Genomic DNA, 25062 nt, shown 5'->3' on the forward strand with positions numbered 1-25062 from the left:
TATTAAGGTGGGGGCCAATCTTATCTCTGTGGGGATGACATTCCACAGGGAGGGAGCCACCATGGAGAAGGCCCTGCTTCATGGACCCACTAGATGGACCTCCTTAATGGGTGGGACCCGTAACATACCCCACCTCCCTGATCTGGTGGGTCGGGTAGATGTACCTGGGAAAAGGTGGTCCTTCAAATAACCAGGCCCCAAGCCATGCAGGGCTTTATAGGCGATAACCAGCACCTTGAATTGGACCCGGAAGCAAATCGGCAACCAATGCAGCTCCTGCAGGAGAGGTGACACATGTGCAAATTTGGACTTCCACAAAACCAGACTGACCTGTAGCTGTATAATGGATGGGGCAAGAGGCTCAGAAAGGACCCTCCCTAGTTTCTCAGGCTGTAAAGGAGATGGCGAGAGATTTGTACTGTCAGATTTGCAAGATTGTGATGTCAGCCTTCCCAGGTAGACCAGACAGGAAGCATAGCCAGATGAGCTAATTCTACTGTATTGTAAGGCTTCATTAACAGAATCTTACAAGTCTGAAAAGTACAAATCTCCCGCTGTCTCTTTTACAGTCTGAGAAGTTAGAGAGGGTCCCTTCTGAGCTTCTTTCTCCACCTGTTATGCAGCTGTGGGCTATGCCCTCTCTTATCTGACAGGCAGCATCTCTTCACCCCGTCTCCCAAGCTCTTTCCCACGTACTGTTGTAGGAAACATGCTAACAATTGACTCAACAGATCTGAGGAAGGATTATTGTATCTTTTTCAGCCATGAGCCCGATTGGAGATGCATTCCGGAATCGCTTACGGATGTTCCCATCACTGATCAATTGTTGCACTATTGATTGGTTCCAGCAGTGGCCCACAGATGCGCTGGAAATGGTTGCAAACAAATTCTTAGAGGATGTGAAGTTGGATGACGAAATCAGAAAATCGTATGTTATGAAATTACTATAGAGCTGTTTTCCCTTTTCCTTCCTCTCTTCTTATATTAACTTGTTCTTTAGGGTAGAAATGCTTGCAATGCAAATTAAGGATGTTTTCAAATATATACATAAGTAATGAAGCTGTAAAAACAATCAGCACCCTTTGGTACCTAACTCATAACAGTAGCAAAATGGCAGGAGGACACAGAATCTTGGTTAAAAATTCAGGGCATTCGATTATCCACATTCAGACTGTAATAAAGTTAAAAGCTTATCATAAATGACAGCCAAATGCAGCTCTGTGTGCTTTTTATAAAGGTAGGTGGTGGCTAGTGGTAATTATTAATAATTATTGAGTCCCTTGATGATGATGATGATGATGAAAATCACTTACGATAATTATTGAGTCCCTTGTCCATTTTGGTGTCTAGGTATTTTTTGAAGGGTGATTTTTCGTGCTTATTCACTCAGATTTTGTCAATTCTGCTTAATCCTAGTTAGACTATAACTTTGTGCACTGTCCAAACCTCCTAAACCAGGACTTAACCAGACTTCTGTGGCTGTTATATTTTAATGGACAGAATCTGATCTTTTAACCCATGAACTATTTCTAACGTGTCAATGTTTTCCCGTAGGGTGGTATTCATGTGCAAGTATTTTCAAGAAAGTGTCAGGGAACTCTCAGTCAGTTATTACAACATTCTTCGAAGGCACAATTATGTCACACCCACATCCTACTTGGAATTAATTCTGACTTTTAAAACGCTACTAAACACCAAAAGGCATGAAGTTGATATGATGAGAAACCGCTACCTTGTAGGCCTTCAAAAACTCGACTTTGCTGCTTCACAAGTAAGTGTGGGCTTCGATTATTCGCAGAGGACTACTTAATGATGGCTTTTGTTGGAAGCCAGGATTTGTGGCTTACTGTGGCCTAGCTGTCCTGTCTGCTAGGGCACCTAGCCCGTTTGCTCCCACTTTTCTTCCTGCCTGCAAGCAGTCAAAGAAATCAGGAAGGAAACACTGGGTCATGATTCATTTGTTCCATAGAAATGAGGGTATAAATTAGGAATAATTAATAAATTAATAAATTAAATTGATTAATACAATTAATAAATTAATACATTAGGAATGAGAGCCAGCTTGGTCTAGTGGTTAAGGCACCAGGCTAGAAACCAGGAGTCTGTGAGTCCCGCCTTAGGCGTGAAAGCCGGCTGGGTGACCTTGGGCCAGTCCCTCTCTCTCAGCCCAACCCACCTCACAGGGTTGTTGTTGTGGGGAAAATAGGAGGAGGAAGGAGTATGAGGTATGTTCCCCGCCTCGAGTTATTTATAAAAAAAAATCATAAAGGCGGGATAGAAAATAAATAAAATAAAATAAACGAGATCTAGCTTGTTAGCTTCACATCCTGGCTTGTTTGAGAAAGCTGAGTGCAGGATTATACCGCAGAAAAAATATATATAATTATGCAGTATTTTAACAATGTTTGGCACATTTTGAACTGCTTTGAGCTGTAGGAACCTAGAAAAAGAAAGGTCAGAGCTGCCTCCTCTTCTTCCTTATTGAATCCAATACTCTTTTAAAAATTGTCCCCTGGCCATACCTTGTTCCTCCCACATTAGCTGTCACTCCATCCAGTATGTGGAGATGAAAGAGATGGTGCTTGCATAAAGAGATTGTCATGATGATGGCAAGCAGGAGGGGGCCTCGATCCAGGGTGGAAAACGCATGCGTAGTACTGAGGAATTAAGCAGCCATTCAAAGAGACACAGATCAGACCCACCTTAGCTTTTGGGGTTTATCTGTCTGGGTTTCTCCCACGCTTCTTCAGTTTGTTAGGACTCTGTTTAATGTAGCAGTAATAAACACTAGAGACCTACTCCTCGTCTCATCGTGATTTCTGACTGTTAGGACAGCAATCCTCTACAAACTGGCTCCAGAAGTGTTTGAAGTCCATCATCCCCAGCTGGATACTTGTAGCACTGCCCCCAATTTTCTTCCTTTTTTTCTTTCTATCTATCTATCTATCTATCTATCTATCTATCTATCTATCTATCTATCTATCTATCTATCTATCATCATATATAAGCAGTAGTAAAATTTACTGACACTATAATAGATAAGGAAATGTTGAAATCTGTTATATCTAAAGAAATGATCAGCCAGTATATAAAATCTGCAGTATCATGACTTTACTATAGAAATGGCTACATTGTCATAGGTTGGCATTTTAGAGCAGCTTTTAATTATTTTTCTGCTTTCAATAATCAATGGACTAATACACATTGGTTAATTGATAATAGAAGATTGGACAAAAGTGAAACTATATTGTAGATAAAATCTCAATGTGCTTAGGATATAATTTTTACTGTATTGGAACAATGTCTTATTGCTTCTGGGTTTGTATTGACCAGAAGAGTACAATTGCCAGGGATTATAGTATTGATCGTATGGAGCCTGATTATTTCAGTCAAATATGTTTGGAGCATGCTATGTTATTTAGGTATTTATCATTACAGCATTATTAGTTTTATTATTTATTAATTTTATTTAGAGAGCCTGTTTGGCATAGTGGTTAAGGCATCATCCAGCTAGAAACTGGGAGACCATGAGTTCTAGTTCTGCCTTGGGCATAAAGCCAGCTGGGAGACCATGGGCCAGTCACTCTCTCTCAGCCCTAGGAAGGAGAAGGCAAGGGCCAACCACTTCTGAAAATCTTGCTAAGAAAACAGCAGACAACGACAGAGTCAGTCTGCTCTAGTGGTGAAGGTGCTGGAACAAGAGCAGAGAGACCATGAGTTCTGGTCCTGCCTTGGCCACATAACCAGTTGGGTGACCTTGGGCCTGCCACCTCTCTCAGCCCTAGGAAGCAGGCAATGGCAAACCACTTCTTAAAAACCTTGCCAAGAAAACTGTAGGGACATGTCCAGGCAGTCTCTGAGAATCAGACATAATTGAACAGATTAAAAATGTATTATTATTATTATTATTATTATTAATAATAATAATAATTCATTTTATAGAATCAGTTGCCTATTAAGTTCAAATTTAGATTCTGGATTTTACCCCAGTCTTGATCCTATGAAGGGAGGCACCTCCCATCCTTCACAGATAGCCATGTGGCCAGGGATGATGAGCATTTTAGACCACTGAAATAGTGAAGCTGCTTAGCTAAGAAAGGGTGATGTAATTAGATAGAGGATGACCTAATGGCTTCTTGATAAGACAAGTCTTCTACCCTGTCCTCTTGGGAACTTTTTCATTATTTGAAATGTTTCCTTTACACCCTATAAAAGGAAGTGCTATGCCCAATCATATTTATGTGCGGGTTTGTTTCTGAAAGACTTCAGAACCACGTTCTGTCGTGTTAAGATTGCCCTGGTTTCCTGGGTCCCCCCTTCTAGGTTGCAGTCATGCAGATAGAATTGACGGCCCTTCAGCCTCAGCTGATTGAAACCTCTGCAGAGACTGAGAAAATGATGCTTCACATTGAGAAGGAAACGGAAGAGGTTGATGCCAAGAAAGAGCTGGTGGCTGCTGATGAAAAGGAGGCCAATGAAGCTGCCGCTGTAGCCCAGGGGATAAAGGTAATTTCTTCTGGATATTTATGCTGATCTTTGACCATAATAAAGATTTTATTTGATTTTATTTGATTCTGGATATTGTGCTGTTGGTGCCCCATCAGAGCATTCTTTCCCACAATGCAGTTCAGGAAATGAGAAATCTCTCTCTAGAGATCATCTCTCTAAGCAAAAAGGAGAATGTGTTCTAGAATAGGGATTATTGCATATTTCCGAGGGAGATAACTCTAAACCAAACTAAAAGGAGCTTATTGTATTCTTACTTCTGGCTGCAACACTGAGCATTGCTCAGAACTGGACATTTCTAGATAACCTATCATTGAATAATTGGTGTGCAAAAGTATGCTCACTGGCTCTTATGGAAAAAGTGATAGAAAAAATTTGAATACTGACTTCTGAAAGGAATGAATCACGTTTTTATCAGATCTGGAAAGATTATATAAATTATGCAAATAATAATAACAATTCTCCTATTGATGAATTGAGTGTTCTATATAAACTATGACTGAATGTTGACATATATTGTTCTGCGCTGTTACCTTATATTGTTGTTTCTTACATGTATTCTTTGTTCTGCCTTGCAGAATATTAATTTTTAAAAATATCTACCTACCTATCTACCTATCTATTATTCTGACTATTTTTAATATTTTCCAGGGCTCCCTAGAAGAAGATACATATTGCACTAAATCATGGTTACTTTAACCATCCTTTATTGAATAAGTTAGCCAGGCTTGTACAAGAAGCTTATACAGGTAGTCCTCGCTTACCAACCGCAATTGGGACTGGGAACTCCACCACTAAGTGATGCGGTCATAAAGTGAAATGCCACTTGACTGGGGCAACTTGCGATGACAGTTGTGGCAGTTCTGGTGCTGTGGTTAAGTGAATCCCGCATGGTTGTTAGGTTGTCAGTGCTAGCTGGTTGCCAAGCACCCAAATTGCGATCATGTGACTGTGGGGATGCTGTGATAGCTGCAACTTTGAGTACTGGTCATAAACCTACTTTTTCAGCACCGTCGTAACTTTGAACGGTTGCTGAATGAGTGGTCAGCAAGCAAGGACTATCTGTACTATTAAATTCTGGATTATAAACCACACTACAGCTAGATGGCAGCACCTAATTGACATTAGTTAATCTGAAAAAGCTAAGCAAGGTTGGCCTGGTTAGTAATACTGCATTGCCTTCTTGGAAGAAAGACAGAGGAAACCACTTCTGTAAGAAAACTAGATGGCTGAGTCTACAAGGTTACCAACTTGGAGGCTGATAAATCCAGTATTTTGATACATGTTTTGCTAACGATGATTCTGGCTGAGCGTGACGCAATGCTGACTGCATGGTGCGGCGTGCAAGACGGTTGCTGAGCGTGGTGGGTTTGGTCTGTGATTGCAGGAAGAATGCGAGGGGGATCTGGCGGAGGCTATGCCAGCTCTCGAGGCCGCCCTCGCGGCTCTGGATACCTTGAACCCTGCGGATATTTCTCTCGTCAAATCCATGCAGAATCCCCCGGGGCCCGTCAAGCTCGTCATGGAGAGCATTTGCGTCATGAAAGGGATAAAACCTGAACGGAAGCCCGATCCGTCTGGAAGTGGTAATAACAATAATGATAACAATGATGATTTCCCATAATGACAACTTCTGTGCTGCTGGAGTAATATTACTGAGTGGTAGGATATATTCATTTTCTGCTCTTGGGTTATAGTTCTCTCCTGTTATCTCCTTCGATTTAAGGAATCGTTGGATACTGAAACGTCATTTCAGAGAAAGTCCGAAACTTATTTATTAGATTTCTGTCTCGCCGCTCAAAATGGCATACATAAAGCTCCCTGCTCTTATTATCCCAACAACCTTGTGAGGTGGGTTGGTCTGAGAAAGAGTTTCTGGCTGAAAGTCACCTAGCCAGCTTCCACCTCTAGGAGAAATTAGGTAAAGTAGCTTGGGAGTTGGCCTGTCCCTTTGTCCAGCAGCAGATAACTTTCCAAAAACAGAACAGAATGGGATCAAATCTGGCATGAGGACAGAAGCTGGCAAAAGTTGTAGTGTGTGTGTATATATTTCTCTGTCCAGAAAAATGTCCCCCCTGCATCCCTGTGGGAGAAGCACTTGGGCAGTAGCTCAGAAAGTTGGTGACCGCTCAGTGTAACCTCCCCCTTCTCCCTCCCAGTCACACGATCCAGGGTGGAGCTGCCTGAAGCCATGCTCCGCAGCCTTTCCCTATCTTGCTTAACATATATATTAAATGTGTGCATGTTTATGTGTTATGTTGTGAAATGCAGGTAAAATGATAGAAGATTATTGGGGAAGCTCCAAAAAGGTCCTGGGTGATCTGAAATTCCTTGAGGGCTTAAAGACATATGACAAAGACAACATTCCTCCTGTGGTAATGAAGAGAATTAGGGAGAAGTTTATCAACCACCCAGATTTTCAGCCCGCCGTCATCAAAAACGTATCTTCTGCTTGCGAAGGCTTATGCAAGTGGGTGAGAGCCATGGAAGTCTATGACCGTGTGGCAAAGGTGGTGGCTCCAAAACGGGAGCGGCTCAGAGAGGCGGAAGGCCTGCTTGATGTGCAGATGCAGAAACTCAATAAAAAGCAAGCGGAACTCAAGACTTTGATGGACCGTCTCCAAACTCTGAACGATGAGTTTGGAGAGATGAATAACCGAAAGAAAGAGCTCGAGGACAATATTGAAATATGCTCCCAGAAACTAGTACGAGCTGAAAAACTGATCAGTGGATTAGGAGGTGAGAAGGACAGGTGGACGGAAGCAGCACGCCTGCTGGGGATCCGGTACACGGATCTGACAGGGGATGTCTTGCTGTCTTCAGGGACAGTGGCTTATCTGGGGGCCTTCACCGTTGATTACCGTCTTGAATGCCAGCAGACGTGGCTGGCCTTGTGCAAGAAGGAGAATATTCCGTGCTCCAATGATTTCAGCTTGAGTAACACTTTAGGGGATCCAGTCAAGATCCGTGCCTGGCAGATTGCAGGATTACCCATTGATTCCTTTTCAATCGACAACGGCATCATTGTGTCCAACTCTCGACGATGGGCTCTCATGATCGATCCGCAAGGGCAAGCCAACAAGTGGGTCAAAAATATGGAAAAGAACAATAAACTTACTGTCATCAAATTATCTGACGCCAATTATGTAAGGTCATTGGAAAATGCTATCCAGTTTGGAACCACGGTTCTACTTGAAAATATTGCTGAGGAGCTGGATGCTTTTTTGGAGCCTGTTTTGCTGAAAACAACATTCAAGCAGCAGGGAGTTGAGTACATGAGGCTTGGTGAAAATATTATTGAATACTCAAGAGACTTCAGATTTTACCTAACAACTCGCTTGAGAAATCCTCATTATCTTCCCGAAGTGGCAGTGAAGGTCTGCCTGCTCAATTTCATGATTACTCCTCTCGGACTTCAGGATCAGCTTCTTGGGATCGTAGCTGCCAAGGAAAAACCAGAACTGGAAGAAAAGAAGAATAAACTGATTGTTGAGAGTGCAGCTAACAAGAAGCAGCTGAAGGAAATTGAAGATAAGATCCTTGAGGTCCTTTCCAAGTCAGAAGGAAACATCTTAGAAGATGAGACGGCCATTAAAGTTCTCTCATCCTCCAAGGAGTTGTCTGAAGAGATCTCTGAGAAGCAGGAAATTGCCAGTGCCACTGAAATGGAAATTGATGCTACTCGGATGGGTTACAAGCCCGTGGCGGTCCATTCATCAACTGTCTTCTTCTGCATTTCTGACCTGGCCCACATTGAGCCAATGTACCAGTACTCCTTGATATGGTTCATTAACCTTTATGTCCAGTCGCTTGCGAACAGTAGAAAAAGTGATGTCTTGGAGGAAAGAATTGGAAACATAATTAACCACTTCACAGTCAGCATCTACAATAACGTCTGCCGGTCCTTGTTTGAAAAAGACAAGCTGCTTTTCTCCCTTCTTCTGACAATTGGGATTATGAAAGGGAACAATGAGATTGATGATGAAGTCTGGCGCTTTTTATTAACTGGAGGGGTGGCTCTGGAGAACCCCTACCGCAACCCTGCCCCAGACTGGCTGAGTGACAAATCATGGGCTGAGATAGTGCGTGCATCTGGACTGGGAAACCTCACTGGTTTGATGGATCATTTTGAGTATAATGTCCTGGCATGGAAAGCAATTTATGATTCTGCTAAGCCCCACAAAGAAGAATTCCCGGATAAGTGGCGTAAGCTGAAGGGTCTCGATCGCATGGTGGTCCTCAGATGTTTGCGGCCAGATAAAATTATCCCGGCAACCCAGCAATTCATCTCAGAGAATATGGGAAGGACCTATATTGAACCACCAACCTTTGATCTGGCTGGAAGTTACAATGACTCAAATTGCTGTGCCCCTTTGATTTTCATACTGTCCCCGGGGGCTGATCCCATGGCAGGTGAGATTGAAATGTTGTTGGTGAAAAGGAAAGTTGAAGGAAACTATGATCTCTCTCCCCAAGGCCACAACCCTCCCTCAAGGTGGCCATAGGTGCTGGGCCCATAAAAATGCTAGGTTCAGAACAAAATCTTAGCCTAGTGACTGGGAGATCCTTGAGCCCCAGACAGAAAAACTTCCTGAATCAGGTTCTTCATCTATCCTACTTCTGGCCCAAGACTTCTTTTTAGTATCAAATTATGCCTACCTTACCTTAGTGAAAGTACATAATACAGGTAGTCCTCCACTTATGACCACAATTGGGACTGGAACTTCTGTTGCTAAGTGAGGCAGTTGTTAAGTGAGTCACACCCAACTTTATGACCTTTTTGGCTGTGGTCGTTAAGTGAATCATAGTGGTCGATAAGCGAATCACCGCGGTCATTAAGCAAATACAGCTTCCCTCGTTGACTGTGCTTGTCGGAAGCCAGCTGGGAAGGTCACAAGTGGTGATCACGTGACCCCAGGATACTGCAACCATTGTAAATCCACGCCAGTTGCCAAGCACCTGAATTTTGATCACGTGACTGCAGGGACGCTGCGATGGTCATAAGTGTGAGAGCTGGTTTTAAGTCCCTTCGTTCAGTGCCATTGTAACTTCAAATGGTTGCTAAATGAATGGTTGTAAGTCAAGGACTACCTCTATCTGAAACCAGCCGTTTTGACACATGGGATAGAAAATCCTATAAGGGCCTTTCCCTGTATCTGATAGTAAATAATTATGAATTCACTACCTCATAGTAGGACCAGTCTTGACCTTTTACAGGTAAAATATACACACAGACAAGTCTAAAAAAGAGTCTCCATGTTTTAGCAAAGGAAGAAAAACTGGAAGGGTTAATCTGACTCACAGGAACATAACTGAACAGGAGAGCTTGATAGAATGACCTCCTGACTTGGATCTGACAAGCATCCTTGACTACTGCTCTGCTGCCTTTGAGGAGTCATGGACAGAATAAGGCAGCAATCGCCAACAAGGATGGATAGCCCATACCCATCAAGATGTTATTGAACTACAGTTCCCAGCATCCCTGACCAACATGGCCAATGGTGAAGGACACTGGGTGTTGTAGTTCAGCAACATTTGGAAGTTCATACATTCCTTATTTATGTGGTGTGCACATTTCTTTTTTTTAAATTTGGTCCTGGTTCTTTGAAACGACCCAAGCATTTATTAAAAACAAGTGTGCTTAATTACTAGGTTTGCTGAAGTTTGCTGATGATCTAGGGATGGAGAGCGTTCAGACCATTTCTTTGGGACAAGGACAAGGCCCAATTGCTGCCAAGATGATCAATTTAGCTATTATTGACGGTAGCTGGGTCGTGCTGCAGAACTGCCACCTTGCAACCAGCTGGATGCCCACTTTGGAAAAAATCTGCGAGGAAGTCATTGTGCCTGAAAATACCAATACCAAATTCAGGCAAGAATTTAATTTAGTTTATTCTTCATGTGACATGGATACAGTAGAAACCTAGTAGACAGATTCAGATCTTTTCACAGGCATATTAATTTGCTCTTTGCATGGAACCTTCCTTCCTGTTCTTTCTTTACTGGGGGAGCATTCGTTCTTCTGAACATTCATGTAAAGTCAAAGCATTGGTTGGTGGCTTCGGTGAGAATCAGGCTGCTGATTGATACCCTATATTAGAATCAGACCTTTGATTTGTGCACACTAAACAGTACAGGTGGTCCTTGTTTAACGACCACAATTGGAACTGGAATTTTGGTTGCTAAGTAAAGTGGTCATTAAGCAAATCCAACCCAATTTTATGACCTTTTTCATGGTGGTCGTTAAGTGAATCACTGCAGGTGTTAAGCAATCCACATGGCCATTAAGCAAATCACGTGGCTCCCCATTGATTATGCTTGCCAGAAGCCAGCTGGGAAGGTTGTAAATGGTGGTCATGTGACCACGGGATACTGCGATAGTCGTAAATGCGAACCAGATGCCAAGTGCTGGAATTGTGATCACGTGACCATGGGGAATGCTGTGATGGTCTTAAGTGTGAGGACCAGTCGTAATTCATTTTTTCCAGCACCATCATAAGTCCAAAGTCACTAAACAATTGGTTGTTAAGTAAGGACTATCTGTAGTATTTCACTGCAGGTTGAATGTAATACTTGATCCAGTTACCGAAGGCAATCAGGAATTCCATCCAGGTGAGTAATCGTGGAGTAAGTAGGTTGGTGAGAAGCTATTCCGCTGGACTTCAGTGCTGGAAGCAGAGGAGGAAGGAAAACTCATGTCTCAGTGCTGCCTATCCTTCATCAGCCAGTTAATTAAAAGCTCTTTTTAAAAATTACCCTGCTAAGGAAAACATGGAAATACTAAATAAAGCTAATTTTTGGGGGGGGGGGGCACTTATTTGCAACATAACTTTACCCTTATGGAAATAGTTTGTGGGACTGCATAAGAGTTGTTTCATCAACTCAGTTTGTCTTCTTGCTTCTCAGGTTGTGGCTGACCAGTTACCCGTCAGAAAAATTTCCTGTCAGCATCCTCCAAAACGGGATCAAAATGACCAACGAGCCGCCCAAAGGAGTCCGAGCAAACCTCCTCCGCTCGTACCTCAATGACCCAATTTCCGACCCCACCTTCTTTAACAGCTGTGAAAAAAGAGAAATCTGGCACAAGATGCTGTTTGGCCTCTGCTTCTTCCATGCTCTGGTGCAAGAAAGAAGACACTTTGGCCCTTTGGGTGAGATGGGAAACCCAGTTGCTCTTCCCAGTTGCATTGTCTTGCTGAACGGCCTGTAGGCTCTTTATGTTTCGATTGATACTGTTCTTCATATGGTTTTTAATGTACAGGTAGTCCTCGTTTAATGACCATTCGTTTAGCTGTGGTTAGGACTTACAGCAGCGCTGAAGAAACTGGCTTACAACTGGTCCTCGCATTTACAACCCTCACAGCATCCCATGGTCATGTGACCGCCTTCCCAGCTGGCTCCTGGCAAGCAAAATCAATGGGGAACTACGTGACTTGCTTAACAACCACATGGTTCGCTTAATGACCGTGGTGATTTGCTTAACAACTGCCATAAAAAGGTTGTAAAATCGGGCCGGATTCGCTTAATGGCCACATCGCTTAGCGACCAAAATTCCGGTCCCAATTGTGGTTGTTAAGTGAGGACTACCTGTATTGTAAGCAGTCCAGAGTCACATCTGTGAAATGACCAGCCATTTAATCAGATAGACAGATAGAGAGAGAGAGAGAGAATCATGGGTTTGCATCAAAGGAACGCCACCTCAGATTAATTCCTCACCAGTTAGGGCTAATCCTTCCTTCCTGCCGCGGGAACAGAGAGGAGAGTCCTGGAAGGGCTCTGCAGAATCAAGACTCCTCTAAGTGTGTTGTCTTTGTCCCCATTTTACCTTTTGCTTCTCCCCTGTGGCCACTGGGGTGAAGGTTGACTCGAGGGTAGAGCGGGGGGATGGCTATGCCTTCTCTGACTTTGCTGGCAGGGTGTTGATTCTGACTGGTATAATGTTCATTTTTATTCTTTGTCCCCCCCTGCCGCCCCCAGACAATTTTGTTTTTCAAAAAATTCTGCAAGCAATGCTTTGTTGGGGGTTAGATAGTTGGCAGTTGCTCCTTTTTTGACCAGGGCATGCATGACCATGTGCTCTCACAGGAGAACCACGTCCTACAAATACAGCCTTATTCCCTAATCAGTGAAGAGTTTGGGGGCCACTTAAAGACTGATTATAGCATATTTTCAGGGCTGCATTTCATCAGATCTGCCAGAATAAGGCTTCCTGTTCCTTTCTTTTTTTCCTGAACTGGACAGGCTGGAACATTCCATACGAATTCAACGAATCTGATCTTAGAATCAGCTTGAGGCAGATTCAGATGTTTCTGAATGAATATGATGAAACCCCATTCGAAGCTCTAACTTATCTTACAGGTACAGTGCACACGATGGCCTGGTTTGCATATCACTGTTAAGCTCTGATCTGTTGTATCCATGCTTTATTGAACAAGCTACAATGGCTTCATTCACACTAATGTTAAGCCATGAGCTGGGCTTTATTAAAAACAATGGCAAGTTTTGTACACTGGGCTGAGCCAAAACCAAATTATTCACGTTATGTTGAGCACAGTATGTGAACCCTGCGAATAGCAGCATTTTGACACAATGCAAAATCCTGGTTTAATGTTACAGGAACGAGAATAGCTGCTCCTCTCCTTCAGTGCAACAGTGAGGAGAAAAATAGGTACCCTCTGTCATTTAAAATATTTTGCAAGTTAGTGTCTTGTCCAAACCCCTGGTTGGTAGATTCTTCCCAAGGTTAGTAAAAAAGAGCCCATGGTTTAGCATTATTAAGTGCCAGGCCACTAAAGTTGGTTTAATGCATTATGAGTCAAACAAGCTTTAGGATGCATGACTGCAACTCTAGAAATGCATGTCCACAAAGTTAGAGCGATCTACCATCCATTTTGTATTCTTCGCAACCTGGCGTCTTCCAGATGACAACTGCGTGTGTCCCTTAGGTATAAATCTTCTTATCTTTGCTCTTCTGATTTCTCTTTCTCCTTCTAGGAGAATGCAATTATGGTGGAAGGGTGACAGATGACAAGGACAGACGTCTCCTCCTTTCGCTTCTCTCCATAGTATATTGCAAAGAGATTGAAATAGAGGAATGCTATCGACTTTCTCCTGGGGGGGAATATTATGTACCTCCCCATGGAACATACCAGGTGAGAAAAGATGAGGGTGAATGATATTAGGATCACAGCCTGCACCAATTAGGGACCATGATTTTTAAAAAAGTACCCTCTGACAGTCTACCAGATCTGCTCTTAATGTCCTTGATAAAATATAGCTATGTCTCAATGCTCAGCTTTGGTTATGCCTTGTTTTGTCACAGTCCTACATAGAGTATTTAAGAACACTGCCAATTACAACCCATCCTGAAACCTTTGGGCTTCACGAGAATGCCGACATTACGAAGGATAACCAAGAGACCAACCTCCTTTTCAACGGGGTCTTGTTGACCCTGCCTCGACAAGTTGGAGGAGGAGGGAAATCTCCACAGGTACAAATATTGTAAAACAAACACATACATAAATGAGCTCTGGCCTTATCCTTTGAGTATAGCAGTTGCTGTTGCAGCAGGTGTTGGGGGCATTGGCTATTCTTGTATCAGCTCCCCAACACCTGCAGCCTTTATTTTTCCAGGCCAGCTCAGCATATTAGGGCAAATCTTCTTTCTTAGAACAAACTGCTTTGTGATTTAATTGTGGTGAGACAGAATGATCGTACTATTGTGGGATAGAACAGAGGCAGGAGTGCAAGGTACCCACCTGGAACTCTTGGAAGAAAGGCAGGCTAGACAGTTAATTAAAAATACAAAAATTGACAAAGTTTTGCTTAAAAAAAAACAAAAAACTTCACCCTCCCCCCAAACTCTGAAGAATAATCCACATGAAGATGTGTAAAATAAAATAAAAACTACCAAAGAATTAGTTATTTTCCAACTGATTTCACTTGTCAATGATTCCATTTCCTAATGTTAGGAAACAGTTGAAGAACTGGCACATGATGTCCTCTCCAAGCTACCAGCAGACTTTGACCTCGAACATGTGATGAGACTATATCCAGTACTTTATGAGGAATCTATGAACACGGTCCTTAGGCAAGAGCTGATCAGGTTTAACAGGTAAAATTTGGATTACATACCTGCATAAACTGGACAGTGACAGGACATAGTTCTAGGACATTTCAGACAACCAGCCTTCCTGTAAGCATGAGTGGGTATAGGTGTGGTCCTGAGTCTGCAGGACGTACAGAGAACCACCAATCAATCAGCATTTCTGGGCAACAGCCTGTCAACTAATCAATGGCTTGGTTCCTGGCTATTCACTGAATGTCTGTGTCTCCACTGCTCAGATCTGCTACACATCTCTTCCACTTTTCACAAAAAGAAGAGAATCAGTTGGTAAATTTCCCCATATTTCTGCACTCACCATGATGGTAGCCCTCCACTGCCTTCTATGCTTGTGTGGTGCTGGCATTGCCACATGTAGGCACCTTTTCCAACCCTCCAGCATACTGCTACGATGGGATCCAAGGACATGTAAGGTAGGAGATGGGTCGTGCCAAGAATCCCCCCCAATGTGAGCAAATACCATCCTTTCAAGCACAAGGCAATGATGCATTGCTGTTATCTGAAGTGGCGTTTGGTACCTTAAAATGGTACTTCCCCATCCACAGATAAAATACCACCGATGCACTTATATCAAAATTGCTTGCGATTCCCAGCTGCTAATCAACCCTATCATGAGATCAACAAGGGTAATCATCTTACCCCAATACTGTGCCTTTATCTGGAAGGCTTCAGATGTTTATACTGTCAGCATAATACAATATTTCTCAGCTTGCTTTTATTTAGAAGTGTTGAATTAGAGCAGCCTTTCTCAACCTTTTGACCCTGGAGGAACCCTTAAAATATTTGTCAGGCCTCAGGGAACCCTGTACATTCGGGCTCAAATACAGGCCAGAAGTTACCAAATTAGTATATTCGTTTCATGGGTAGGCCTGTCTAGATGCATTCACACTGTTCTTCAACTCAAAATAAAGAATGAAATTTACCTCTTTCATGTGAAGTGGTCTGATTTTGAAATAATGTTTTAAATAAATCATGATCTCTCAGGGAATCCCTAGCGACCTCTCGCGGAACCCGAGGGTGCCACGGAACCCTGGTGGAGAAACCCTGGATTATAGAGCAATCCACAGCTTTGGAGCCCACAGGAGGTTGGGGAAAGGGCAAATGTCCAAAGAAACAATGAATTTCTGGAGACTTGTGCCCCTGTCCTTTCTTTTCCTTGCCATTACAACTTGTTTCTTTTTCTTTTTCCTGATCACTCACCTGGAAAGACAAAGAAAGGGCTGCAACTATTTCCAGCTTTCTCCTCTTCCTAATAACAGCATACCTTGAGATACAGATAGAGCTGTCTCATTTTTGCTCTTTTCTTTTAATCAGGCTTACGGAAGTTGTCCGGAGCAGCCTGAACAACCTCGGCAAAGCCATCAGAGGCCTGGTGTTGATGTCTTCAGAGCTTGAGGATGTTTTCAACAGCATGCTCGTGGGCAAAGTGCCAGCTATGTGGGCAGCCAAATCCTACCCATCACTCAAACCACTAGGGGGTTATGTAACTGACTTAGTCACACGGTTGACTTTTTTTCAGGTACCCTTAAACTTTCAAGTTGGTTTATTTGGTACTGTTGTCAAAATCATCACAGACAGGTGAGAACTGTCAGCCCTTTGAGGTAGTCAGACAAGAGGCACCAACCATGTATACAGGTAGTCCTCGCATAACAACCATTCATTTAGCGATGGTTTGGACTTACGACAGTGCTGAAAAAACAGCTTACGACTGGTCCTTGCACTTACGACCATTGGAGCATCTCATGGTCACGTGATCACCATTTGTGATCTTCCCAGCCAGCTTCCGGCAAGCAAAATCGATAGGGAACTGTGTGATTCGCTTAATGGCTGCCACAAAAAAGGTAGTAAAATTGGGTCAGATTTGCTTAATGGCCACTTTGCTTAGCAACCAAAATTCCGGCCCCAATTGCGGTTATTAAGCGAGGACTAAGGTTAAGGTTACGGTAACAGAATCTTGCAGGTCTGAAAGTACCTCTCCTCTCCCTTACTTTTAGTCTTCCAAAAACTCGGGAGGGTCCTTCTGAGACGCTTTGTCTACCGCCACCCCTCTTTCAGGTTCAGATTTCGTTTATCAGACCATTGTCTAGGCTGCAACTCTTCCTCCCGTCTCCCAAGGTCGTTTCCACATACCATGACATGAACAGACATTAGAGATGGAGATGCTGTCCTATTTAATAGGAACATACTAAAATCCAAATGCAACTCAAATAGTATCTGAAGAGAAACAGATGCAAGATTTCAGGGGCATAAATACAGGGTTCCTTCTTTGTGGGGTCACCGTGAAGATGCGGGGATTGTAAGCAAATGAAAGGGCATTTCTAGATGTCTGGGAGAAGCTCCAGTGTGCAGGAGATGATTTGATGATAATGGAAATTTCTTAATTTCTTAATTTCGCTATGCTGCCTTAACATTCACATTGGCAGGGAAAAGCCAGTTGTGCCCTATGTGAGCTTGGTTACGGCTAGGATCTAAAGGGGGTCTTGAGGATGCTGAAGAACGGTGATTGTCAGGTCATGAGCAGAGACTCCCTAAGAGGCTGACAGTTCCTCCCACTGATTTCTGACTGACGATCCCCATATCTCCTATCAGTTGAATGATGATGTGTCCCCGTGGGGGCTTCAGAGACGGCATTCCTTGCTAGAGTGTTTATTGCACTTTACGTGCTTCTTAGATGCACTTGGTACATTTAGGAAACTGATACTAATTGGTTGGTTTTACTGCTTTGCTTGCTAGTTTGGGGGAGATAAAATAAAGCGAATGTCACCAATAATTAATGAACCCTAAGTATGTCAAATTTATCCTGGCTAATGGGTTTTCAGTCTGTTGGAACAAAATACAGGTTCCTTTTATATAACCAACTCCATTTTTATGCAGCTATAATCTAGCTAAGTATTATTAAATATTTTGAAATATCAGATAACAATTTGATTCCTGGATTTTTCATCCTCAAGACTTTTACATGTCACAAGCTGGAATGTGCAGTGATATTTTCTGCCAGGCTAGTTGTGGCTCACTGTTATTCTTAATCCTTACAAACTGGCATCTCAGTCAGAGGATTCAGAATTCAGTCATCCCAGGGATGTTCTTGTTTTGACGCCCCATTTAATAAAAATATTTGTCGATTCACATTGACCCCAGGAATGGATCAAACATGGACCACCGAATGTATTTTGGATCTCCGGTTTCTATTTCACTCAGTCTTTCTTGACGGGTGTCTCGCAGAATTATGCCAGAAAATATACTATCCCAATAGATCATATTGGATTTGAATTTGAGGTAACGTATATAAAGCAAATTTCTGTCTATAAAGCGTATTGTCGTGGTACAAAATGGAACTTGGAAATCCAGAGTTAATGGGAAATAGAGGTTGGTCTCAGAGTAGTAGAGAGGAGGAATCTGGAAACTAAATGTTGGTGGAAGCGGGGGCGGGGAGTGTTTTCATGGTGGGGCATATTCCTGTCCTATGTGTCCTAACAGGCAGGAACCACACGGAGACGGGGAATAAGTCTCTAGTGTTTTATTACTGCTACATTAGATAGAAAATCCTAACAAACTGAAGAAGCGTGAGAAAACCCAGACAGATAAACCCCAAAAGTCAAGGCGGGTCTGTTCTGTGTCTCTTTGAATGGCTGCTCAGTTCCTCGCTACTACGCATGCATTTTCCCCCCTGGATAGGGGCCCCCTCCTGCTCACCATCAGTGCTCATGACACTATGCTTTGCCTGTTTTTGCAGTTTTAGATGCCTCCCCCCCAAATCAAAAGGAATGGAGGGGAGAGGAGGGGACTAGCACTTAAGACATGGGTGAAGCATAAGGATTTAGGAGAATAATTAAGTGAGAAAGGAGAGAGAGAGACCGTCAAATCATGTGGTGGGAGAAGGACATGGAGGTACTTTCAACCTTGGCAACTTTAAGATGTGTGGACTTCAACTCCCAGAATTCCTCAGCCAGCAAAGCCATCAGTCCACACATCTTAAAGTTGCCAAGGTTGAGCAACGCTGCTCTAGAGAGCCCACTGCTTAGTGGGACAGCCCAGTCTTTCATGTGAATGATCCCCAGTTCAATCATTGACTCTTCTAGAGAAATAGATTAGGTGGTAATTGATGGAACCCATCACCATCATCCCAGATTTAGTTTTTTCCTCCTCCTCCTCCTCCTCCTCCTCCTCCTCCTCCTCCTCCTCCTCCTCCTCCTCCTCCTCCTCCTTTCTAGAGACCATACATATGCTGGCCAGAGCTAACAGGATACTGGGAAAGCATCTCTGCTGTAAAATGGTGATGGTGGGAAAGAAATACTTTCTTCTCTTTTCTTTCCCAACACATTGATTTCTGAGGCTGTGTTCTCTAGAGTTCCCTCCGAGCTGTTAAAGGGTAGAAACACCTTGGGCCATTTTCTGACTTAATTGATCCCTCAGCGTTGGGAGATAATAATCCACCAAATATTAAATAATAGATGGCATTTATTAATGCTGGATAGAAAAAGGGAGAGAATTGCTGAGGGAAGTCCTGTCTCAGAACAAGCCTTTGGGGAAATGCACCAAAAAGAGGTCAAAATAATAGGTCCAGAGAGTATTGCAGCCTAAAATATAATGAGCAGATGGAGACACTAGAGTTTACTTGGTGGGAAGGGCAAAGAAGCAAAAAGGTAGCTTAGTTTTATTTAAGAAAGCTGTCATGAGCCAAGACAGAAGGTGGGGGGGCAGCCAACAAACTGTACACAATGAGCATTCCCTGTGAAAAGTCTGGGCTTGTCTGGTGGGAAAGTTGATGCAGAGTCGTAACCAGCGTTTACAAATCACAGCGATGGAATTTACACAACAAAGTACAGTCCCCCGTTTAAGGACGAGTTCTGTCCCCAAGGTCTGTCCTTAAGTCGAATTTGTATATAACCCAGAACAGTATTACCGTATAATACTTTATAGGTAGCATTGTATAATTAACTCAAACCATTGTGTATTTAATGTGAATTTTGCCACAATAGGCTCCATTCTTAACTGTGGGTCATCCGTAAACCGGGTGTTCTGAACCCGGGGATTATACTTCACACAGTGGCTTAGTGCAGCCTATGAACCCAATTGCAAAATGCCTTCTAAGCAAGGAATGTGTAATGATTTCTTCTTTCTTCCTTCAAAGTCAGTCTGTTAATTCTTTTCCCGCTGTAGGTGATGAAGGTGGAGCACACCATGGAGCAAATGCCTCAGGATGGAGCCTACGTAAAAGGGCTGTTTTTGGAAGGAGCCCGATGGGACAGGGAAGCTATGCAGATTGGTGAATCTTCCCCCAAAATCCTTTATGATTCCTTACCCATCATTTGGCTGAAACCTGGAGAGGCATCCAAGTTTTTGCACCAAAGGATCTACTTGTGCCCTGTCTACAAAACCAGTGCCAGGAGAGGCATCTTGTCCACTACCGGCCATTCCACCAACTATGTCCTCTCCATTGAACTTCCTTCCGACCTTCCCCAGAAACACTGGATCAATCGGGGGGTGGCTGCACTTTGCCAGTTAGATGACTGAACTGTATGTATGTGCCAGATGTATTCCTGCACGTTCCAATTAAAAGATGTATACTTTGGCCTTGGCCCTCGTTTAAATGAAACCAGCAGCCTTAAGACTTCTTATTAAACCATTTCCTTCCTAGTTTGTACTTTTGCTATCAACTAGAGAGTTGGTGATAGAGAAGTCAACCCTTGCAATAACATGGCTTTGGATTTGAAGGGCAAAAGTTGAGTCAGATACCTGCCAGGAACCGTTTAAGGCAGCTGTGCCTTTTCCCAGGGTTGAACAAAAACAACTCTGCTACTACCATGCCCGCTGGGGGAAAAAAAGGGCATTTGGTTTAAGATGTTCCCAACAGGAGCTCTGTGCACGTCTGTGGGTGTTCTGAATCCAGTTTGTGAATCTGAAATATTGCCCAGTTTGCTTACCTTCTCTATACACAGCAGGGGATTTGAATGCTTTTGTATACAGGTAGTCCTCGACTTATGACCACAGTTGGGACCGGAATTTCCATCGTTAAGTCATTGTGGTCGTAAGTTGAGTCACCATATGACGGGACCCGATTTTACAACCATTTTTATGGCGGTTGTTAAGCAAATCACCACAGTCTTTAAGCGAATCCAGCTTCCCCAATGGTAGTTTTTTTTTTGCCAGAAACAGGCAAAAAAAGGTCACAAATTGTGATCACATGACCACAGGACGCTGCAACTGGTTGTAAATGCAAGCCAGTTGCCAAGCGCCTGAATTGCAATCAAGTGACCACGGGGGTGGTACGACGGTTGTGCGAGTACAGGCCATGAAGCACTGTTTCTGAGGCCATTGTAACTTTGAACCGCCATTAAACGAACAATTGTAAGTCGAGGACTACCTGTCCTCAGGCACCTAAGTCAAAGGTGGGTCCACTGTCATTGAAAGACAATGTGTATCTTAAGCCAGGGATGTCAGACGCCTTCTGGGCTGACGGTCAGAACATCTTGCCCTTTTGACGATGTTACCAGGGGACACTCCCCACACGTAGCTAGTGTGGTCAGGGCCAAACCCAAATGTCACCTTGTTCACCTCTGAATGTGGTTACCATTCAGTGTGGCTGGCTGTATTGCCATGGAAGTTTTCAGTACAATTCCTCTCTGCTTGCATGCGGACCCCGTTTTCCCTTTGGTCACTTCACATGCTGTAATCTGGAACCGACTTTGGGAGACCTAGGGCCACACCAAGATTTTCAGAGATGGTGGGCAGCCTTGCCTCTCCCAGCGTGAGGACCTGTGCCTTAAGTGCTGAACAGATGGGAAATGAAGAGAGACTCCTCTGTGGGCTGGGACTGGGGAAATCCGTGGCCCTTCGGCTGCTTTGGGTTCCAACACCCATCAGACCCACCCAATATGGTCAAGGATGTCTGGAGTATTAGACAGTAGGAATGTCAATAGCGTGTGAGGATATGTGCCCAAGTACAACATAAGACTGGTCAGGCCTTGATTTTTCTATCATTTTTGTTTACTTCCCCACAATGCTTCTTCCTTTCACACGGCAGTTCCACCTTATCCTTATCATCTCTCCTTGGGACCAAGTGGGTTCCCGATCTTGAAAAAAAGGTCACCAAGCGGTAGCCACACCAATTTCATTTTCACCTGTAGTCACGTGGAATGCATCTGCCAGGTAGTCTTGGAGGATATCAACTACAGCTTGATCTGGGGCTATGAAATTTCATCATGGGATTTTAAGTAAACCGGCTTAGAGATCTTCCTCAGCTTCTCCTGGTGTCGAAACCCACGGCCTTGTTGCAGTGCGAGGCCCATGGGTGGCAGATGAATCTGTATGTGACAAGAAAAGAAACCTGCTAAAAAAATTACTCTGAAAAACATACCAGACATATGCGATTTATATGAATATCACACTTAATTATTGTTTGCCTTCTCCATGGTTTGTTGAATGACCTATAGTTGGCTGAGTTCATCCAGCGGTAAGCAAGTTATTGCAAACCGGGGTGACTGGGTTTGCAAACACACTAAACCATTAACCAAATTATATTATGTTTTAACTCATCAGCCATATCAGCTTACTGGTGAGGTCTATGGTTTTGTAAAAATCTATTCAAATCCCTATTTTTATTGATATAAAAGCTCATGTCCTACAGTGGGCCAACCCATGCTTGCAGTAACCATGAAATACAAAATGTTATTTGAGTTTCCAAATATATAGGAAACTCTGGCTATTTGTCCGCTTTCACTTTTTATTTGTACCATTTGTACTAGTGGAGCAGGGGATATAACCGTAATACATTGGTGCTGGCTTCGTATCAAACCTTGCGACATTTTCAAACCATGGTTCTGGCTTGTTTGATGGCTAAGGACAGATACTTAACATGATTTGATGTTTAAACATCTGGGGAATTAGCACTCTAGAGAAAAATAACATCTTGATTTGTCTGTCCTGCTCAAAAGCATTCAAGTAGTTCTGTTGGAAAAGGGAGGGCACCTTGAAAATTGTCAATTGTAGCTCCAGTTCTGTCCCATTTGGGCATAATATCAATTACCTCTGCAGACTATTGTCAACAGAGACAATACTCCTGACTGCGAATAACAGATTCATATCAAACAGCTGCTTCCTACTTACAGGCCTTGGATAGGGGTTGTGATAGTGAAGTCCTAGCTCTATTCTTGCCTTGCACTCTTCGATGCATTGTTTAATCAGCTCAGGATCTGTTAGCTGGTCTTGCAAACAATACAGGAAAAAAGAGGAAAAAAGTTAGAACAGAAAATGCAAAAATTCTGGGAACTGACAGGTAAGTTAAAACTGTTTTCCAAGTTACCTTGTGAGCACCTCCCCGAACAGACATTCAAAGAAAAGACCTTGACCTGCAATGTTTGAACCTCACAAGTAGCCAGGTCTTTGGATATTTAGGGCTTTAAAGGTTAAAACCACCCCTTTGCATTGTGCTAGGAAAGGTGTTAGTGACCAATGCAGTCATTCAGTTCTGCCATGATCTGATCCTTCATCTATGTTCGTCAGTTGCACCAAATGAAGCTTCTTAGATACCCTTCTGGGACAGCCTCTTCTTTACCAGCCATCAGTGTACAAAAAGCTGGATCTGTGAGGCCTTTGGCTCCATCAACCCTGCTGAAAACCTAAAAAGTCAATGTGTCGGCACAAAGGAACATATGGCCCTCAGGAAACAGGACCAAATGGGAGAAAGGCATTTCCTCACCATCTTGGATGCTCAAACAGAATCCTAATGATTCAACTATATATCTAGGCCAAATGCTCACTCACATTTCTATTCTTCTGGAACAATGTTTTAGCTTCACTGATAATATACTGCTTTTCTTTCACAGTCTCTTCCATCTGTCCAGATGCTGACTGCCATGTTTTGGCTATTTGGAATATCTTGCGGTAAAGGCCAAGGACTTCTTGACGAGCGACTGACATCATCTAGAGAAATGAGAGGATTCCTGGGTGAGCATTTGGGGCTGTGAAAAAAATAGGGCCTCCAAACAGATGGACATTTTCACATATTCCTCAATTAGTTTTCAAATATTTTCTTGGCTCCATCAGTGAACATGGAAGGAACCAGCAAAAAGGGGGGAAAAAAACAGAAAACTACAATTACTTGCCAACCATAGATAACAATTACTTTTCCATGTACTAAATTTGGGGCAGAGGAATACCCAGCTGATACCAGTATATGCAAAAATATGCCCAATGCTTCCTAAAGACCAAATATGCCTCAGAATCAGAAGCAGGATGTTGTGAAGGGGGACGAAAAGAAAAAAAAGCAAATACAACACAGACACAGTTGAGGACAGTGATCTGCACAGAATTAGACCCCAGATCTGTAACAGTGTTTTTCAACCTTGACAACTTTAAGGTGTGTGGATTTCAACTCCCAGAATTCCCTAGCCAGCATGCTGGCTGGGGAATTCTGGGAGTTGAAGTCCACACACCTTAAAGTTGACAAGGTTGAAAAACACTGATCTATATGTATTGATGCAAATTTCAATACATTAAATATATACCGCACTCTGGAATGAAAAACTGACCAGGTCATCTGTGTCTAAATGGTAATTGTGAATGGGCTTCAAGCCTTTAGGCTCTCCTTTTTTCACGTTTACACCAGATCTGCACAAGACGAACTTCAACTATAGAATGCCTCCAATAGAATTTATTTATTCATTCATTCATTCATTCATTCATTCATTCATTCATTCTTCAAATTTCTATCACCACCCATCTCTCCCAAAAAGGGGACTCTGGGTAGTTTGTTCCCTGATAGACCTTCAGATGACTGTTTCTTCTCTGAAGGAGGCCAAATTGCTATTCTAGGAGAGAATGGGCATTGGGAAGATACAATTGGGGGATGAAAGAAGAAATGGGCAAAAAATGGGGACTGTATCATCAGCATGTACATCTGCCTTCCCCAGCCTGCGATCCTCCAAAATCATTCAGTACCAGCTCCCATCATCCCTCAGAGTGATTGTGAAAGTTGATGGTGAAAACCTCCTGAGGACACCAGGTGGTTAAATGCAGATGCTTAGACATTCTTTCTACTTGCACCCAAGGTATGGTGAATTCCAGCTGGCATAGATGCACCCAGAACGCAAGCTTGACTCAAAAATGCTGGGCCAATTCATCCTCTTTCTATGAACAAAAACTTCCGTTGTTCAGGACTGCTGATCTTTCCACGGCAAAGCATGATTGTAAATGAAAGATTGTGGTTTCGTTGTGCATGACTTCGGTCCTCTGCCAGATGAGCATCATGCTGTTTCTTAGTGTTCTCAGGAGAAATTATCGATGGCCTATTAAGGGAATGGTTGGCAAAATTTTCACTGGATCACATGCTAAACCATGTTTTAACAATGGTTTACCAAATAAATTGCACTTGGCTCAGGACACAGAAGATTGAATGATTGATTGATTGATTGATCAGATTTATATTCTTAATA

General features: G+C 43.0%; 2 protein-coding genes across 2 annotated transcripts in view; one reads left to right on the top strand and one right to left on the bottom strand.

Moving 5' to 3' along the window:
- DNAH3 (dynein axonemal heavy chain 3) overlaps window positions 1-20287 on the top strand; it is a 73965-nt gene extending 53678 nt beyond the window's left edge. Inside the window, exons 48-61 of the mRNA XM_063315077.1 lie at window positions 763-928; window positions 1555-1771; window positions 4324-4506; window positions 5894-6092; window positions 6778-8919; window positions 10159-10378; window positions 11413-11657; window positions 12748-12864; window positions 13501-13658; window positions 13829-13996; window positions 14478-14620; window positions 15944-16148; window positions 17768-17905; window positions 19790-20287. Coding sequence (XP_063171147.1) covers window positions 763-928; window positions 1555-1771; window positions 4324-4506; window positions 5894-6092; window positions 6778-8919; window positions 10159-10378; window positions 11413-11657; window positions 12748-12864; window positions 13501-13658; window positions 13829-13996; window positions 14478-14620; window positions 15944-16148; window positions 17768-17905; window positions 19790-20143 — 4655 coding nt within the window. The 3' untranslated portion in view covers window positions 20144-20287. The remainder of the gene's footprint in view (window positions 1-762; window positions 929-1554; window positions 1772-4323; window positions 4507-5893; window positions 6093-6777; window positions 8920-10158; window positions 10379-11412; window positions 11658-12747; window positions 12865-13500; window positions 13659-13828; window positions 13997-14477; window positions 14621-15943; window positions 16149-17767; window positions 17906-19789) is intronic.
- Window positions 20288-21652: 1365 nt separating this feature from the next.
- LYRM1 (LYR motif containing 1) lies at window positions 21653-23582 on the bottom strand. Its single transcript, XM_063314627.1, has 3 exons — window positions 23393-23582; window positions 22736-22828; window positions 21653-21933 (listed from the first exon to the last, which is right to left on the bottom strand). Exons 1-3 carry the CDS (start codon window positions 23549-23551, stop codon window positions 21817-21819), a joined length of 369 nt encoding a protein of 122 aa, XP_063170697.1. The 5' UTR covers window positions 23552-23582; the 3' UTR covers window positions 21653-21816.
- Window positions 23583-25062: the final 1480 nt, after the last annotated feature.

Source organism: Candoia aspera, chromosome 14 (genome assembly GCF_035149785.1).
Source record: "Candoia aspera isolate rCanAsp1 chromosome 14, rCanAsp1.hap2, whole genome shotgun sequence".
Classification (NCBI taxonomy): domain Eukaryota; kingdom Metazoa; phylum Chordata; class Lepidosauria; order Squamata; family Boidae; genus Candoia; species Candoia aspera.